A 19,612-nucleotide genomic window follows, 5' to 3' on the forward strand; every position below is an offset into this window, starting at 1 on the left:
ATTCTATCTTTTTATTAAATCCCAACAGTGCAGTGGTGATTTAGCCATGGTCACCTCTTCTGTAGGTAGATGCAGCACACAGAAGGATACATCAGTTGTATGATGTGCCTTTGTAAATCTTAACCGTGCTTTTCCTTCTACCCAATGCCATGCTGCTTTGTAACTTTTCTCGCTGCAGGCCATTTCAAAATGACCCAACGTTCGATCCAGAGTTTATACTGTCTAAGTCCACGGCTGCAGCTGGCCTGTGTTCTTGGTGCCTGAACATTGTTCGCTTCTATGAAGTATACTGCAACGTCGCTCCCAAGCGCCAGGCCTTGGAAGAGGCTAATAATGAGCTGGCAGAAGCACAAGCAAAGCTCACGCTGATCAAGAACAAAATTGCAGTAAGTACGCAGTAACCTTGGCTCGATAAAATGCCAGCGCCCCCTTGTGTCCCATCAAGTAAACATCACTGTTGAAATTGACTGGCATTGAGGAAAGAAATTATTTAACTATAAGTTGGTGGCACTGGCACACATGTGCCATTTTCCAGGGTCTGTACAAACAGAGCTGGCATTTCAGCTATGTGTGCGAACTGTAATCTGTCTCCAGTTCATGACTCAAATGAGCATATAAAGAACCTTGCTGGATCTGATCAAAGGCCTCTCTAGTCCAGCATCCTGTTTTCCACTGTGTCCAGCCAGATGCCAAGCAGGAGGATATGCAGGCAAAAGCCCTTCCCCAGCAACTGTTATTCAGAGGCAGACTGCCTCTTATCCCAGAGGTAGCATACGGCCATCATGACTAGTAGCCATTTGCTAGCTACTGCATTTGTCTAATCCTCTTCGAAGCCACCTGAGCTGGTGGTCATCACCACATCTTGTGGCAGAGAAGGCCATAGGTGTTAACTATGCAGCGTGGGAAGAAGTGCTTCCTTTTGTCTGTCCTGAATCTCCTGCTCGGTTTCTGCTGTTGCTGGGTAGGAGTGAGGAATGCATAATTTCCACAACATGTATAATTTAGAAACATCTATCATCTCCTCTTAGTCTCTTTTTCTTTTTTCTAAAGCAGAAGCCCTAAGCATAGCCTTTTCTTGTTGGGGACCTAATCTACCTTGCAGCCCATGCTTTTTCAGGGGGTACTCAAGGGTACACAGTACTGGTGCCTCTTTTTGTTGTTGTTAAAAAGTGTGGCACTTACTGTAACAATTTCATGGTGAGTGCCGGCACCTATTTTTCTAGGGGGGGGGGGGACACTGCTTGTAGCCTCTGGTTTGAAAACTGTAAAGCACTTTATAACAGCTAGATGCAATTAAGGAGACTTCTGTACAGGAGTTCGTTGTAAAATCAGTGGAATCACGCACACAAGCTTTTTGCAAGATCTGCACTTCTTCGGATTTTTTTTAAAAAGGGAGTTCATACACATGTCCCAAAACTTCTGTTTGCATTGCTGGAGAACAGAAAAGGGGCAGGGGAAGAGTGTTTGAGGGAAGAGACAAAGAAAACTTCTGGATAGTTTCAGAGTTCTGCCCTGATATGTACAGCAAGCAGAGTAGAACAGCAATGAAGATCTGTGGCTGAAAAACATAGCAATGTGCAGAAGCTAACGTGCCAAACAGACATGCACTGTGATTCCTGTTCAGTGTACCTGTGCTCATGGGAGCTGCTTTTTTCTGTGGTGCATGGAAATGATCCCCTATAGCTGAATCCTTAAGATGTGGGCCCCAGCCACATGGAAGTATGTAATAGAAAATACTTCCACATAGCTGTGGGTACATATATAAAGGTAAAGTTACCCCTGACCATTAGGTCCAGTCGCGGACGACTCTGTGGTTATGCGCTCATCTTGCTCTGTAGGCCGAGGGAGCCAGCGTTTGTCCTCAGGCAGCTTCCGGGTCATGTGGCCAGCATGACTAAGCTGCTTCTGGCGAACCAGAGCAGCGCACATAAACGCTGTTCACCTTCCCGCCGGAGCAGTACCTATTTATCTTCTTGCACTTCGTGCTTTCGAACTGCTAGGTTGGCAGGAGCTGGGACCGAGCAACAGGAGCTCACCCCATTGCGGGGATTCGAACCGCCAACCTTCTGATTGGCAAGCCCTAGGCTCTGTGGTTTAACCCACAGCGCCACTATTGCCATTTTCAGAGTTTTTAGACATGGCTTGTTAAGTGCTGTCCCACTAAAACAAATAGTGGGGTGCACTCACTGAACACGCGCAGCAAGTAGTCTTCAAAGTTTCTATGAGAGTAACAGCAAACCTGTTGTTTTAAAGGATCTAAATGCCAACTTGGCCAATCTGACGGCTGAATTTGAAAAGGCCACAGCCGAGAAAATCAAATGCCAGCAAGAGGCAGATGCAACAAACAGAGTCATATCATTGGCTAACAGGTAACTTGTAAGCAAGCACTCTCTCAGGAGCATCCTGTGCTGGTATTAGCTAGTTGCCACTATGATTCACAAGTTCACTATGAGTGAAACATATTATGCAGAAGGTCTGTGTTTGATCTCCCACCATTTTATTAACGAAACGGAGTTGAGTGGGTCACTGTTTCAAAGATAAAACACTATCACAATTTAACAAGATGGCAGTAATTGTGCAATTGGTATGATCTTTGAATTTCCCGACCAAATTTGAGAATCAAGCTGTGATATTTTCTGAATTAATGCCAAGGGTGGGTACTATGACATTCTTTTTCAGAATCCCAAGAATCTCTTTCTGTGGTGTTTACAAAGCTGCTTTTCCAGAAAGGTCAAAAACACAATAGTAGCAGCCCTTAAAATAATATATGAGTCTGGAAGCAGTTAAAAGAACCTCAAACATTGCATGTTCATATCATATAATTTTTGTGGTTCTGAGGGGATCGCTCAGTATCTGGAGTCAGCAGTACTGGGCTCTTGGTCATCCCAGCTGGTAAGAAGAAACTTGTTGTGCTTCTCAGCATGCTGTGAACCATTTCCTGAAAATGGAATGCTACATTAGAGAGCGAGTCAAAAATGTGTAGTTTATTTAGAGAAGCTGCAGTTATATTTTTTTTATGGGGGGGTGGAGACTGTCAGTTCAAAGGCAAACAGTTCCTTTTGTGTTTTTATGGACCTTCTGATGATCGAGATCTTAAGTGATTAGCATATACAAAAGACTTCAAAAAACGGCCACTTTCAGTCTTGTCTCAGAAATTTCACAAAAGGTCCAAGGCATCTCTCAGTAGTGGTGGCCAGGTATCCCTGGAATGTGTAGTTGGAGCTTGTGCTGCAGCCCTCAAGCCTGTCCTGCATTTGAAAACTGGCCTTCATCATGCAAAAGGTGCCCACCCTAATCTCTCAAAAAGTCAACATTCCAGGCAGACAGTTAATCAGTTTCTGGGAATATACAGGCAAATATATCAAGGCAAAGGCTGGCCAGAACCCCAGGCTGCGCTAACCAAATGTGCACCTCCTTTCAAAATGTTTATTCAGGCTTGTTGGCGGATTAGCTTCGGAAAACGTGCGTTGGGCCGAGTCTGTGGAAAATTTCCGTGAGCAAGAAAAGACTTTGTGTGGGGATGTGCTCTTGATCACTGCATTCGTTTCCTACGTTGGCTATTTTACAAAAAAATACAGGACTGAGCTTCTGGACAAGTACTGGACTCCTTTCCTCCAGCACCTAAAGGTGAATCTGCTCAGTGCCATGTTTCACTAGGGCAGCTCTGAATGAAGCTCTGGGATATAAACTTAGAGTAATATATTTGGGGATACATATCATATCCTGGTGAGCCCTGCTTCCGTTTTCCAGGAAGTAGGATTCTGATCCCCATGGCCACCCAGACTACAGGTGGATTCCTCTTGGGATATCTCTGGCATCGGGTGCCTGAGACTAAACCCCTTGGGCTTGATGGTTTATTTTGATTTGTTTTAAACATTTAAACATCCCTCAATTTAAAAACGAAAATTTTCAGGGCTTACAACAGCTCTAATCATTGAAATAGTTGACAACAGCAAAGGGCAGTGCTAAAAGCTATCACCCCACAAATAAAAATTCGTCAGCAATTGAAAGCTTGGAGAAATAGACAGGGTTTTTATATGGTGGTGCCAAGCAAACATCCCTAAGGAGAGCCACGAGAAGGGAGGGCAAAAGCAAAAAGACTCTCTCCCCAGTCATCATCCACTTCACTTCAACTAGAGGAGAACCTCAGATGAATGTTTTGATATATGGGCACGTTAGTAGCATGGAAGAAAACATCATTTCCCGTACCCTCATCTAAACTCTGTAGGGTTTTAAAGGTAAGCACCAGCAGACGCTGCATAGACACTATATACTGAAAGCACAAACCCATACCCACCCAAAAGAATTGTGGGAACTGCAGTTTACCTCTCACAGAGGTAAAATTCGCAGCAGCCTTCAGAAACTGCACTTCCCAGAATTCTTTGGGGAAGGAGGATGTGCTTTATATTTATGGTGTGTATACAGCCTCAGTAAGAAATGGGCTGGAAGCCAGTGGAACCCCTTAAGCCTTGGCAAGATGTGTTCCCAACACCTGGTCCCACTTAGGAACCTGTTGGCTATGTTTTGCGCTAACTGTAACTTCCAGGCAGTCTTCTGATTTAGCAGAAATATTTATATTCCATTGATTCCAGGCAGAAAGAGTCAGCCAGTTCACTTCAGCTCCCCTAAAGCCACACAGCAGTTTCTAACCTAACCTAAATTAATATATATTTTAAATATTTTAATATTTAATATTTTAATATTCAGTTGGAAGCCGCCCAGATGGGCGGGGTATAAATAAATTATTATTATTATTATTATTATTATTATTATTATTATTATTATTATTATTATTCATTAATAGCATGGAGCTTACCTGAATGGGACTGGGATAGGTCATGGTGCCAGTGGGATTGGGGCTGCACAGCCACATCTAGCCCTTCTGCTCATGCACCAGCTTGTGCTTCCTAAGCTTGCCACCACCCTGCCCCATCCCCATCCAGGTAAACTAGCAACTCTGGCATCAGGTAGGTAGCTCCACGACTTGGCCCAACCTGCTGCTGTTGACCACAACTCCCATCATTCCTGACCATTCGCAGTGGTGGCTATGGCTGATGGGAACTGTAGTCCTTCAACAACTGAAAGGTAACACATTGGCTCCCCTTGACCCATGCTATACCCACGAGGGGTTATTGCCACTTGGGAGATTATGTATTAAAGAGGAGCAGTTGGTGCATTTCAGGACCCTTTTATTTTACTTGGCAGGTGCCAATTCCCATCACCCCTGGGCTGGACCCTTTGAGCCTCCTAACAGATGATGCAGATGTAGCAACGTGGAACAACCAGGGGCTCCCCAGTGACCGGATGTCAACAGAAAATGCAACTATACTTTGCAACACAGAGCGCTGGCCACTCATTGTAGATGCCCAGCTCCAAGGGATCAAGTGGATTAAGAACAAACATGGAGAAGACCTCAAGGCCATCCGGCTTGGACAGAGAAGGTTGAGCCATAACTATTCTGTCCCGATTCTTCAAGTTTTCTGCCAAACAAGGAGTTCCCTACAGCTCAAAAGACAAGGGTGGGAATGCTCCAGAGGTGCTCTCCAGGGATCACCAACCTCTTCGAGCCTGTGGGCACCACCCTTTCTGGTCACATCTCTCCCCTCTTTAGATCACCCCCACCACAGAGACAGAAAGAGGGGGAAGTGCACACATGCCCTTAGGTTTTTCAATATATCCGGTAAAAGTCTGATTCAGCAGAGTAAATCTGAGCCCTAAAAACACATAGTGCTGAAAGGGAAACTGGGGAAGAGTGTAACGTGCAGCTTCTTCCTTCAGTTGTATGCACTTTTCGAGGACGAAAAAAGTATCCTGACCACCTCATGACCTCATGGTCATGGGGACCTCATGGGGACTCCATTGCAAGCCCCATGGAAAGACCTAAAAGGCACCATTGCATCCAAGAGGGCCATATTGGCAATCCCTGTTCCTTTCCATCAGATTCCATATGTGTTAAGGGACGCTCCCTCGTTGTCACTTGTTTGCATATTGGAACCTGTGAGGGTAAGCCTCTTCTGCCCAGATCCCGCTTCAGAGCTGCCCAGTGTCCTTGGACTCAGGGAAGCCCAGCCGCAAACTGTAGTGATTTTTCAAAAGGCTCCTTTTTTCCGTGAGCACCAGCATTCTTATGTGCAAAATGAGGGGCGGGGATTGTATTCTAAAACACTGTGACGTGCTTAACGGATTTTCTTCCAATGCTGCAGCTATCTAGATATCATTGAAAAGGCAGTTTCTGATGGAGACACCCTGCTCATTGAGAACATCGGAGAGACTGTGGAGCCTGTGCTGGATCCTCTGCTAGGCCGAAACACCATCAAGAAAGGAAGGTAAGTTTGTCGCAGCTCCTTTGATTGAAGCCAGAGTAGCCCTTGCTTTTAAAAATGGAATTACTGTCGTTAGAGTTAGTCGTATCTCTGTCCATTCTCTCTTAAGTCTGTCCCTACATTGGCCAGGGTGCCTCCATTACCAAGGTGTCAGATAGCTACTGTTTGCTGGCATTCCCAAGCCCTAGCAAATCATCCTGAGTATGTGTCATCCTGCTGGTACAAGCCTGACCTTGCCATGGGCTACTGTTCTGCACCCTTGGATCACAATGTGCCTGCTGGCTAGTTCACAGCCAAGTTGTCCTGTAATTAATACAGCCAAACCTATTGACTTCAGTGAGCAGATGCTGTGCTCCCTCATTTCCATGGTGGACTTTCTGCCAAGGAACAGAGAGGGGAATCCTGGTTACTAACCACTCCTTCCTATGGATCTCCTGTAACCAAGTACAGTAGTATAAATTATAAATGCCTGCCTATATCAACCAGGGGAAGTATTAAATTAGATAAACATTTTTACTTTTTATTTCATTTGACTGAAATGTTGTTTTTCATGTGTGGTGGATAAATTAGAAACCTAACCTCTTTGTTGGGACCCAGGTGGCGCTGTGGTTAAACCACTGAGCCTAGGGCTTGCTGATCAGAAGGTTGGCGGTTCGAATCCCTGTGACGGGGTGAGCTCCCGTTGCTTCGTCCCAGCTCCTGCCAACCTAGCAGTTCGAAAGCATGTCAAAATGCAAGTAGATAAATAGGAACCGCTACAGCGGGAAGGTAAACGGCATTTCCATGTGCTGCTCTGGTTTGCCAGAAGCGGCTTTGTCATGCTGGCCACATGACCTGGAAGCTATACACCGGCTCCCTCGGCCAACAATGCGAGATGAGCGCGCAACCCCAGAGTCGGTCACGACTGGACCTAATGGTCAGGGGTCCCTTTACCTTTACCTTTAACCTCTTTGTTAAGAAAATCATGTGCGCTCCACAAACAGGAGGGGTGTGCTCCTTATAGGCTCATCTATTCTCATGTAAGTGTCATTGCGCTTTCAGCAAAGTTAAAAGAAACACAGTCATTATCCTTAGAGGAGCTATGTGATTAGAGATTGGAAGCTTGTGATCTTGTGATCTGGAGCAAACTATATTCAATATAAGAGTCCGTATTGCTCAGTTATCCAGTAGGTGGTGGCAGACAACTAATTCACAATATGTTTTAGGGTGGATTTAGTCCTAGTTGTAAAGCTGGTGTGACTAAAGGTAAAGGTACCCCTGACCATTAGGTCCAGTCGCGGTTGACTCTGGAGTTGCGACGCTCATCTCGCTTTACTGGCCGAGGGAGCTGGCGTACAGCTTCTGGGTCATGTGGCCAGCATGACTAAGCCGCTTCTGGTGAACCAGAGCAGCGCACAGAAACGCCGTTTACCTTCCCGCTGGAGGTGGTACCTATTTATCTACTTGATGTGTTTTCGAACTGCAGGGACCAAGCAACGGGAGCTCACCCTGTCACAGGGATTCGAACCGCTGACCTTCTGATCGGCAAGCACTAGGCTCTGTGGTTTAACCCACCCCATCTAATCTAGTTTACCAAGTGACTCCTGTGGAATAAAGACTCTCCTGAGGATCACAACCGCCCTTGCAGATGACATTGCACATGCTACATTTCCCTGACAGTAGATTCAAACCAGTAACAGCTTAGTGGCTGGGTTTTTCTACCGTCAGCGGGTGGCTTTGACACCACCTGTTTGTCCTGTTCCTACTTTCTCTGTTCATAGGGGAAAGAATGTAGAATTTCCTACATATTTCCATTTATTATGTCCCTTCTTGTTTTCTTGTTTTCAATGGGTGTTGTTGCATAAATGTTCCCAGAGTAGTGCTGTTTTTGCTTCAGCCCTATACCACATCTACTAGGAAAGAAGCCATGCTGATTTCAGTGGGGCCTCCTTCCAAATCCAAATCCAAATTAATGTGTTTATGACTGCAGCAATCATTTCATAAGCTGAGAGCCGGTCTTCATGCCTCTTACTTTTTAAACTGGTTCAAAATTGAAAGCATATGTCTCACATTTTCCGCTCTGGTGTTTGTGCACAAAACTCTTGCTTCTATCCCCTAGCCTCCCCCCCCCCAAAAAAAGGACAGAAGTACCGCCCCCTCCCCTGTGTTTCGAACCACATATAATTCATTCCTTAAGTTATTTTTTATTTAATTCATTACATCCAAGTTATACACCACTTGACCGTTAAACAAAAAACCCTCAAGGCAATTTACAAAAAGATAAAACAATAAAATCAAGAAACGTTTACAACAACAGTTTAAAACATACTGGAAGTTAAAATACTGAAATTGGTTAAAATTCACATTAACTTTCTAAGCATCTGGGCAGGCTTGTCTCTGAGGCATAAAGCAGAAACAACAATGTGCTTAAAATGCCCTGCTTTTTTGTAAACATTAAATAACATTTTAGCACACCCAAACATAGGATTTGACCATTCCTGTGACGTCCTCATCCAACTCTGCCCCTCCAACTGCCAGAAGTAGCCTAGTAGTCTCTTTGAAGAACCTTTGTCTGCCTGTTACCTACCTGTTCTCATGACCTGTTAACACTCTAATCCCCAGATACATTAAAATAGGAGACAAGGAGGTGGAGTACCACCCCAATTTCCGCCTCATTCTGCATACCAAGTACTTCAACCCCCACTACAAGCCAGAGATGCAGGCCCAGTGCACACTCATCAACTTTCTGGTCACCAGAGATGGGCTGGAGGACCAGCTCTTAGCTGCTGTGGTGGCTAAGGAGAGACCTGACCTAGAGGAACTGAAGGTATTGTAATTGCCAGTAGATGTCAGTAGTTTACTAACAACATGGCTTATTTTACAAGAATTTATGGTAGCCACACTTGGTCAGAAACTTAAGAGCAAGCCAAATGGTCTTAGAAGGTGGGTCTCTGAACCTACCATTCAGGTTTTCATCTGCTCCAAAGTGGTTACTACATGTAGTGGTTACTACATATTAATGTTGTGTTTTAATTGTTGTAACCTGCCTTGGGACTTTGGGGTAATAAATAAAGTATATTAAAAAGGGAAAGGCATTAATTTGCGCATAGACTGCAACCTTAGCACCTAGCACCCAACACAGTTCCAATTCCCTGGTTGTGAGGGTGGTTTTAAGCTTCTTTTCCTACTCTCTGCTTACATGTCTATACATATATATATATATATATATATATATATATATATATATATATTCTCTGTAGTCCCTTCCCTGCATTAGGTTTTAAATGTGAAAAGGAACCAGATCCTTGTGTAAATTAATTAAGTATTTACTAGTATATTAATGAATTGCTTAGATTTAATTTACCATATTTGAATCATTTCCTCTGTTAAAATAGGTATTTCAAACCAGTGAATTCATTCTGTATATTTTAAATTTTGTATGTTTAACAATGCAAACATATATCTGATTATTTAATTATGATTTTCATTTACTATTTCTTGCTCACTTTACATTTACTGTTTAATGAAGTATATTAGGCTATTATTTGGGTGAACCTCTTTAGCAGGCATCCCCAAACTTCGGCCCTCCAGATGTTTTGGACTACAATCCCCATCATCCCTGACCACTGGTCCTGTTAGCCAGGGATCATGGGAGTTGTAGCCAAAACATCTGGAGGGCCGCAGTTTGGGGATGCCTGCTCTTTAGGATAGAAGGACCCACTAGTGATGGTTGCCACAAGCAGAAGCCCCACCCCAACCTTCATATTAAATGGCATTATGCAATGTTTAGGATGGCTGTAGCCATTTCATTGCCGAGCAGGTAAGAACCTTGGAGCTGAGCTCTTTTAACGCACTGGTAATGGCAACTGTGTGCCCTACTTTACAGAAAGCAGTCCTCTTGTTTGAAGGAGTCTTCTATTTGAAGGGTTGTCTGGTCCAAATTATCTTTAAATGATAATGAACCCTGGGAAGGAAGAGCAGAGACCTTGAAAGTAGCTCATCAGTAGCCGACTGAGCAGGCACTGCCGGTCTCAGGCTTCTCGACTATACCGTGTTTCTCCTAAAATAAGACGTGCCTCTAAAATAAGCCATGGCACGATCTTTTAAAGGCAAAAATATATAAGACATCCCCCAAAAATAAGACATGTTGGGGGTACCGGTACCTACCCGACCCAGCGGGAGCCGGCAAACGCAGCAGCGCGCGCCAAGCCCCAGCCCAGCGGGAGCCCCAGCACAGAGATGCGCCGAGCTCCAACTGAACGGGCCCCAGGACCCGGCAGCGGGCGGCGCACGAAGCCGCAGGACCCGGCAGGAGCCGGCAGCAGCCCCAGCCGCGCCGCGCCGCCCGAAGCCCAGGGACCCGGCAGCGGGCTCAGCGGGCGGCGCGCGAAGTGGCAGGAGCCGGCAGGAGCCGGCAGCAGCCCCAGCCACGACGCGCCGCACCGCCCGAAGCCCAGGGACCCGGCAGCGGGCGGCACGCGAAGTGGCAGTAGCCGGCAGGAGCCGGCAGCAGCCCCAGCCACGACGCGCCGCACCGCACGAAGCCCAGGGACCCGGCAGCGGGCTCAGCGGGCGGCGCGCAAAGTGGCAGTAGCCGGCAGGAGCCGGCAGCAGCCCCAGCCACGACGTGCCGCACCGCACGAAGCCCAGGGACCCAGCAGCGGGCTCAGCGGGCGGCGCAAGAAAGCCCCGTACCATGCTCAATAAAAAAATAAGACATCCCCCGAAAATAAGCCGCAATGTGTTTTTTTAGAGAAAAAATAAATATAAGACGTGTCTTATTTTGGGAGAAACACGGTAGTGAGACATACTGTACTCAGGGGAAACCCAAGGCACTTTGCTGCCTGAGACACAGGGCAAGATGACACACACACACACCCCTCCATCCCATGTACAGAAACTGAATAGACTGGCTGTTGAATCTTGCTCCACCACTGGGAACAGGACGGTGTCCCCCAGTGTGAGCACTGTGACACATATAGCTCTGATCTCCAAGAGGAACAAATGGCCAGGGGGCTCTGGAGGAGGGAGGGCAGGGGGCTGCCACAGCTGTTCCCCAGCTGCCTGAGAGCATTGCCTCCCTCTGCCCAATTGGTAGGGCTGTCCCTCGTTATATTTTTAGTTTAATACAGTAGTTATTTCAAGTTTGCATTTATACATGTGAATAAGTACAGTATATGCAAAGTATATGCAAATTGTATCCTTTTTTTCCTTTTTTGTGTGTGTTGGGGTGAGGGGTGAGGTTTGTGCATTTTCTCTTATTGGACGTCAATGAACTTCATCTAAGAACTGGCCCTTGTGCCCTTACTTGCATTTGCAATGCATCTTCAGTGTCCGCTTGAGCTGTTAGTCACTGTTGCATTGTGATGACCCTTTACAAAACTCTTGTAGTCACAAAAAGACCCCTGTAGGAAAAAAACCAAGCTGCTTTTTGTGAAGCCCGGGGGTCCCTCATTTGCATGACTGCCTTGAATGAGCTTAGAACGAAGAGCTTCAGTTCCATGACCTCCTTTGCATTTTCACCTCTTGAAAAATTACATTTTCTGTAATAATTTCGAGGCTCAGTGCAGCTGGTGAGTCCAAAGGGCTCCCATTTCATCCAACTCTGTTATCTGTTGAATTGCAGCCTGTCTGTGAAGGCCGTCCAGCTTCAGAGGAAGTCTGTCTGTCTGTCCGCCCCCCCCACACACACACACATACAAAGACAGCTCTACCAAATTCTAACATCATATTTTTCTCCCATTGCTGGTATAGGCTACTCTCACAAAGCAACAGAATGAGTTTAAGATCATCCTGAAGGAGCTGGAGGATTCCTTACTGGCTCGACTCTCAGCTGCATCAGGAAACTTCCTCGGTGACACAGCCTTGGTGGAAAATCTGGAGACCACCAAACGCACAGCAAATGAGATTGAGGAAAAGGTGAGTCACAGGGCCATGGCCAGGGCTCTTCGAGGACAAAGAACACAAATTTGCATCAATGTGTGCTTCTGGGTACATTAAGTTGGCAGGTAGTGGAGATCTTACTGGCACTGCAATTTATAGTGTACGCAGCTGTCCTATAAGTAAAATAGGAAAAGAAAAGAAAAAGAGGAGGGAGAAGGGGTCAGTTCGGCATTAAAAACCCTGGGGCTCACTCATTAATAAAACCCTTGGAAAGTGGGCTGCTCTGCACTGCGCTATTGTCGGGCTATTGGGGGCGGCGCGTCTCAAATAACATATGTGATCTATCAACCCAGCAACAGAGTAAGGAGCTATGGAGCTACACTGTGGTTTTCTGGAGAACTGATAGCTGCTGTATTGAAGATTGCTTTTTTTCTTATTTTAGGTGAAAGAGGCTAAAATTACTGAGCTGCAAATAAATGAAGCTAGAGAGAACTACAGGCCAGCTGCAGAAAGGGCTTCCTTGTTGTACTTTATACTGAATGACCTCAACAAAATTAACCCCATCTATCAGTTCTCATTAAAGGTAATTAACCAAGGAAGGAGACTACGGTAGTTGGACAGGCCACTAATTACATTTGTGGAGAATAGCCTCTTCCCTGCTATCACTGACACCAAGTCATTCACATCCTTTTGTGCAGTTAATCTTGTAGTCTATCTCTACTGCAGCGGTGGCTGTCTGTTTGTTATATTGAATGAAAGCTTAGGGTCAGGCATAAATACCTTGTGCCGAGGTCATATTAGAGGATCTTGCGAAAGGGACTTGAACCGTAGAGTTTATGCGAGGCTGCAGCCCAAACACTGTACATTCTTGTGTTTTGGATGAAGGCACCTTCCCTATGTCTGCCTATTAATGAAAGGCCAAGAAGTCCAACCACGTTAAACGGTTTTCATCTGTGCTTTGACTTCCTTCCGGACCAGGCATTCAATGTGGTTTTTGAGAAAGCCATTCAACGGACTCCACCAGCAGAAGATGTGAAACACAGAGTGATAAACCTAACTGACGAGATCACCTACTCAGTCTACATGTACACTGCTCGGGGACTTTTTGAGAGAGACAAGCTTATTTTTCTAGCCCAAGTTGCCTTTCAGGTAAGGTGATTCATGCCGGCACTGACAAACTTGAGTGTTTTTTGTTTCCATGGAGTCACTCAACATTTCCCTCTTGCATGGTAATCGAGATGTAGCTGTGTGGACAGTGGATTATTAGACCCAAAGAGAGATGGATGGAGCACAATCAGAAAGGGATGCTGTAAAGCAAGTTGTGGAGAAGCTTCTAAGAAGGACTAGAAGGAGGTAGCTCTTTAGAAAATGAAGAAGCAAGAGGAGTTCCAGAGTAGGTCAAACTTTGTTGTCAGCATCTGTCTGCCTTGAGAGACAATGGAGTGCTTTTCTGGGGGTGAAGTCATACCACTGCATTAACAGCACCAAAGTGACCTCCTCGGGTCGCAACCCTGGGCTGTGTGAATGGAGGTCCTGTGCTGCCCAGGCGAAAGGACTCCCCACCCCCCCTCAACCTCACTAAAAAAAGGTAAAGGTAAAGGACCCCTGACAGTTAAGTCCAGTCGCAGACGACTCTGGGGTTGCAGGGCTCATCTCGCTTTACAGGCCGAGGGGGCCGACGTTTGTGCGCAGACTGTTTTTCCAGGTCATGTGGCCAGCATGACTAAGCCGCTTCAGCCTCACTATTGTGGTTCAAAGGAAAGCAGAGCAATACGCTTGGCACCAGCTTGGCTGCAGGAGTTGCCAGAAGGAGGGGTACAAGCCACTTTCCAACTGTCTTAGGGACTCCACTCCAGATTTGTTTATGGTTTGGTCTTTAGCTTTCTTCTCCTGAAAATATCCCACAAGGCAGTCAGAGTTTCCCTTCTCCTAGACGAGCTACCTTCCCAAGTTGATGAGCCCCATCTGCCCCTCACTTCCCTCTATGCTATGTGCAGAAACCACCTTCTTGACCATTGTGCTTCTCCATACAATCCACCGGAGCCCGTCTTCACATGAAAGGAAGTCCCTAACTCACTAAGGGTTTGAGACCCATCGGCTCCCCTCACCTGGTTTAGCCAGCCAGTCGAAGCCGTTCCCAGGTTTGGCCACTGTCACATGTTGACAGCTTTTAGGTGAGAGTTGCGTGCAGAGTGGGAACCACAAGTGGACAGGTTACCCCAGAAGGAGCATGGCATACCCCTCACCCCCGAGGTACTGCTACTCCCCTAACACCCCATACTCCCCATGTAAACTAGAGTAGAAGTAGCAGCAGCAGTCAAGGAGAAAGATTAGGGCAGGCATCCCCAAACTGTGGCCCTCCAGATGTTTTGGCCTACAACTCCCATGATCCCTAGCTAACAGGACCAGTGGTCAGGGATGGTGGGAATTGTAGTCCAAAACATCTGGAGTGCCGAAGTTTGGGGGTGCCTGAATTAGGCTGTGGAATCTTGTTGGGTATGTTTAAAAATGAATGGCTAGCATCATCAGAGTCCCCTCCCTCACTGAACGCTGAAGTGATGCTTCTGTCTTGTTTAGGCTTGCAGCTGCTGCTGCTGCTTGGTATGTAGTTGTCATCAGGCCGGGTTGTCCCTAACCAGTGTTCATCTGACCTCACAAGACTCCAAAGCCATATTCCTGTTGGATGTGGTCTCTTCTACCCTTGTCTTTGGGTTCTGTTCCTGCAGTCAATAAACTCAGAAGGATAAACAAGACCAGCAGCTGTTCCAGCTTTTGTTTCTGGAGTAAATAGTCCTCATGCTTCTAATCCCATGCTTTCTCTAGGTCTTGTTGGTGAAGAAAGAAGTGAATCCGGTGGAACTAGACTTCCTTCTGCGCTTTCCCTTTAAAGCTGGACTGGCATCTCCAGTAGAATTCCTGTTAGGTCAAGGATGGGGTGGAATTAAGGTTTGTTTGAAAATACTGTTTCTAGAATGAAGTCCTTTTTTAGGAGCTGAGAGAGGCCCATTAGAAAATGCTGGTGTCCAGTGGCATGGTCCATGATTGATGGCGACTGAGTCGGGGAAGTTAAGCCACCTTCACACCTTTTGTGTTAGCCAACTAAAGAAGAACTGTGCTAGCAGTTTGAAACTTCTGCTCAGCAGTGAACGCACATAGCTGGGGAGAGAGCCTGCCTGTGGGGTGGAGCCTTTTCCCTTCCCTCAGCCCACCTATAGCCACAGCGTCTCGTTGCATGTACATGAAAAGAGCAGTCACGCTCTACAGACCAAGTTGCATTTCATTTCCTGCAGGAAAGCAAGATGAGAGCTGAAAAGAGGCCACCTTTTGATCCAGGTCTAGGATGACCTGGGAACAGTTGTCGAGCCCTTCCTGCAGTTGCTTGGCATCCGGAAAACTATGTTCCTTTTAAACAAATGAAATGGCCAACGGTGGCTGTGCTATCAGAGGGATTACAACATGGATTGTGAAGCAGTACTCTTTAGAGCAGGCATCCTCAAACTGTGGCCCTCCAGATGTTTTGGCCTACAACTCCCATGATCCCTACCTAAGAGGAGCAGTGGTCAGGGATGATGGGAATTGTAGTCCAAAACATCTGGAGGGCTGAAGTTTGGGGGTGCCTGCTTTAGAGCCTGTTGTGGTTTGTGACAAGTTAGGGTACCTGGACCTCTTTCTCCTCTGGTTCCTCTACTGTGGGGAACCTGAGGCCCTCTGAATGCTCTTGGACTGCAGCTTCCATTGGCCATGCTGGCTGGGATTGGAGGCCAACTACTAGAGGGCCTCTGGTTCTCCATCTCTGCTCTGCTGCAAGTGTGACAGCCTGGTGCCTTGGGCACTGTATCTGTAGTATCCAACATGGTCCTCCGCTTGCCATTGGCCTCCTGTTTTCACTTGAACTGGTAGAAGAAGGAAGTCTGTTAACAGTTCAGGTGGTTGTGAGCAGAGTACAGTGGTACCTTTCTTCTCAAACTTAATCCGTTCCGGAAGTCCATTCGACTCCCGAAACCATTTGAAAGCCAAGGTGCAGTTTCCGATTGGCTGCAGGAGCTTCTTGCACTCAAGCAGAAGCCACATCGGACGTTTGGCTTCCAAAAAACGTTCACAGACCAAAGCACTTCTGAGCTTTCAGCATTTGGCCTCGGTCCTGTATACCTGAATGAGCGTCTGCACCCCCATTGTTCAGCCTGGACACTGAGATCCAGCGCCGAGGGCCTTCTGGCGGTTCCCTCACTGCGAGAAGCAAAGCTACAGGAAACCAGACAGAGGGCCTTTTCGGTAGTGGCGCCCGCCCTGTGGAACGCCCTCCCATCGGAGGTCAAGGAAATGAACAACTACCTGACATTTAGAAAACGCCTAAAGGCAGCCCTGTTTAGGGAAGTTTTTAATCTGTGATATTTTAATGTATTTTGTTATTTGTTGGAAGCTGCCCAGAGTGGCCGGGGAAATGCAGCCAGATGGGCGGGGTATAAATAATAAATAATAATAATAAATAATAAAAATAATTTGGGAGCTGATGTTCGACAACTAAGCCATTCGATAACCAAGGTACTACTGTACTTGAGAAGCAGGCTCACTGGCTTGGCTTGACATGTGTGGTGTCAGAAAGGGATTGTGCTAACATGAGTTCTTGCTCTCAGGTGCATTCATTAAAGCCACTGGTGTAACTGGGAGGAAACAAAGCAAGGGATTGTCAGCACCATGTTCTCTATTCTCATGTACTCTCAGGTGCTGTCTGATATGGACGAGTTCAAAAACTTGGACAGTGACATTGAAGGTTCTGCTAAGCGGTGGAAAAAGTTTGTCGAATCTGAGACCCCTGAGAAGGAAGTATTTCCAAAGGAGTGGAAGAACAAGACAGCCCTGCAAAAGCTGTGCATGATGCGATGTATGAGGCCAGACCGCATGACCTATGCAGTCAAGTATGTGCCACACTCTTCCTACAGCTTGGGACTGCTGTACAGGGAACGGCCATTTGGGACACAGCGCTCTCTGAAAAACTGACACAAAAACTTTGTATGGCTAGAGGGCATATTTCCTTCATATTGTTATTATCACCCTTCATTTTCTCGCTTGTACAAACTTCACTCTTGTTCTTTCCATCTGAACTATGCTTAGGGTTGGAGATGGGGAATGTTCAGTTTGTATCCCCCCTCTCCCAATAATTTCTTAAAAAGAAAATAATCACACAATGCCATAGGTTTGAGGGCCAAAATGTTCACCAGAGCCAATTCAATCCCCTGGTTTTTTCCCCCTCAGGAACTTTGTGGAGGAGAAAATGGGGAGTAAATTTGTTGAAGGCCGAAGTGTTGAGTTTTCCAAATCCTATGAAGAGAGCAGCCAGTCAACACCCATATTCTTCATTCTCTCTCCCGGAGTTGATCCCCTGAAGGACGTTGAAGCCCTAGGTGAGTTGGGAGAGCCTTTCCAGTTGGTGTGCCCTAGATCAGTGCACACAGAAAAAGTTTTAAAAGAACAACAGACGTTTGAAGAATTCCACTTAATTTTAATAACTCTCTTAGGTCAAAAGCTTGGCTTCACCATAGACAATGGGAAAATCCACAATGTGTCTCTAGGACAAGGACAGGAAGTTGTGGCAGAACATGCTCTGGACGTGGCTGCGGTAGAGGGGCACTGGGTCATTCTTCAGGTATTTCAATTCCAACAATGTTTCCTGCCAATTACTTCTTATATAGCTTTGTCTAGGGTACTTCACTTCTTTCATGCCTCTCTAGCACTCATGAATTAAGTAAATTATTTGACAGCAAATGAAAATCGCTTTTAATAATCATTTCTGGAACTGTGCAAACACTGTAATCCAGTCCATAAATAATCCAGTGTAAAAAAAATAAAATTCCCTGGCATATACCGGGTGTCCATTGATAGAATTAGGCATATACTGGGCTGTTGAACAATGCTGGCACTGCCCAAAGGTATCTAGGTGCCGGCATGAAGAAATTGCAGGCAGCTGTGGGCAGATGATCCTGTTGCAGCCTATGTGCGGAAACACAGCTTCAGAGAAGTCTGTACCTTTCAAACCGACCCTTTCTCTTTCCTCCACTGAAGTAATTGAAAAGGTGGGGGAATTCTCGGAGTGTGAAGGCTGCAGTGGAGCCTCCCTCTCCCATTCCATCCCACCCCACCCCCCAAACTGGTGCCCAGTTGATATTATTAATTTACATGCTAAGGACCATATGTCTATGGCTTATGCTAAAAAAGATCCAGGCCTTGAGAGGAAATTTAGTAGGGTGAGGACAAGAATTTTGCTGATGCCCAGACAATTCATCACCCTTCCAGGTTCCTCCAACTTGAGACTGCTGTTGCATGTGTAAGGAAGGAGTACTCTTACTAGGGGAAATGTACAAGTGAAACTCAGAAAATTAGAATATCGTCGAAAAGTGCATTTATTTCAGTAATGCAGCTTATTATTTTTTCTTTTTCTTTTAATTCTTACAAATGCTTTCTTTTGGAAATTCCACAGTAATAAAACAAATAGTTACAATAATACAAAAATAAACATCGCTATTACATTTCATTAATTACATTCCATTTATAATTGACCCGCCTAATGACAAATAATTACAACTACAACAAATAAAGGCTTGACATATCTTGCTTTGCATGTCATGCATCTGTCTCATATATTGGTTTCACCTTTTAAGTTGCAATACTGAAATAAAAGCACTTTTCGGTGATATTCTAATTTTCCAAGTTCCACCTGTACATGGCACAGACTCCCTCAGGAGGTCGTGGACTCTCCTTCCTTGGAGGTTTTTAAGGAGAGGTTGGGTGGCCATCTGTCATGGATGCTTTAATTGAGATTCCCGATTCCAACTCTACAATTCTGTGATTCTATAATTCTATAAAATGAGTGCAGGCGTCTTTATGCCTAAAAAGTTGAAACAGCAAAGAATGTATATCCATTCTAGAACATGACATGAATGAGGGCAGGATGCTGAGCATTTTGTCTTCCTGAAGTTCTAGGATGGAACCATTTATATCAATGTACTATGGCTAGGTGATGTCAGTTCCTTGGGATGGGGGGAAAAGACAGTTTAGAATAGCATTCCATTCACATTGCAGGACTTCTGGTTGCCACTAAAGGCGGCCCTGGAGTGAGAATGCAGTCCATCCTCATTAGCAGCAACTAACATGTGCCTTATATACCCTACAGAACATCCATCTGGTAGCCAAGTGGCTGGGAACACTGGATAAGAAGGTTGAACGGTATAGCATAGGGAGTCATGACGATTACAGAGTATACATGAGCGCTGAGCCTGCTCCCTCTCCAGATTCCCACATTATCCCTCAGGGACTCCTGGAAAATGCCATTAAAATCACCAATGAGCCTCCAACAGGCATGCATGCCAACTTACACAAAGCCTTGGATCTTTTTACTCAGGTAACCAGGACCTGCTGTTCCATTTGTTTGG

General features: G+C 45.8%; 1 protein-coding gene across 1 annotated transcript in view; it reads left to right on the forward strand.

Annotated features, from left to right (window-relative positions):
• The window catches only part of DNAH17 (dynein axonemal heavy chain 17), a 98,753-nt gene that overhangs the window by 71,614 nt on the left and 7,527 nt on the right, over nt 1-19,612 (forward strand). Inside the window, exons 60-73 of the mRNA XM_088663020.1 lie at nt 179-386; nt 2,254-2,369; nt 3,435-3,627; nt 5,206-5,441; nt 6,204-6,326; nt 8,925-9,129; nt 12,057-12,221; nt 12,628-12,768; nt 13,164-13,334; nt 15,009-15,131; nt 16,908-17,101; nt 17,439-17,587; nt 17,702-17,829; nt 19,354-19,581. Of these exons, the coding sequence (XP_088519146.1) occupies nt 179-386; nt 2,254-2,369; nt 3,435-3,627; nt 5,206-5,441; nt 6,204-6,326; nt 8,925-9,129; nt 12,057-12,221; nt 12,628-12,768; nt 13,164-13,334; nt 15,009-15,131; nt 16,908-17,101; nt 17,439-17,587; nt 17,702-17,829; nt 19,354-19,581 (2,380 nt within the window). The remainder of the gene's footprint in view (nt 1-178; nt 387-2,253; nt 2,370-3,434; nt 3,628-5,205; nt 5,442-6,203; nt 6,327-8,924; nt 9,130-12,056; nt 12,222-12,627; nt 12,769-13,163; nt 13,335-15,008; nt 15,132-16,907; nt 17,102-17,438; nt 17,588-17,701; nt 17,830-19,353; nt 19,582-19,612) is intronic.

Source organism: Zootoca vivipara, chromosome 2 (genome assembly GCF_965207765.1).
Source record: "Zootoca vivipara chromosome 2, rZooViv2.hap1.1, whole genome shotgun sequence".
Lineage (NCBI taxonomy): Eukaryota > Metazoa > Chordata > Lepidosauria > Squamata > Lacertidae > Zootoca > Zootoca vivipara.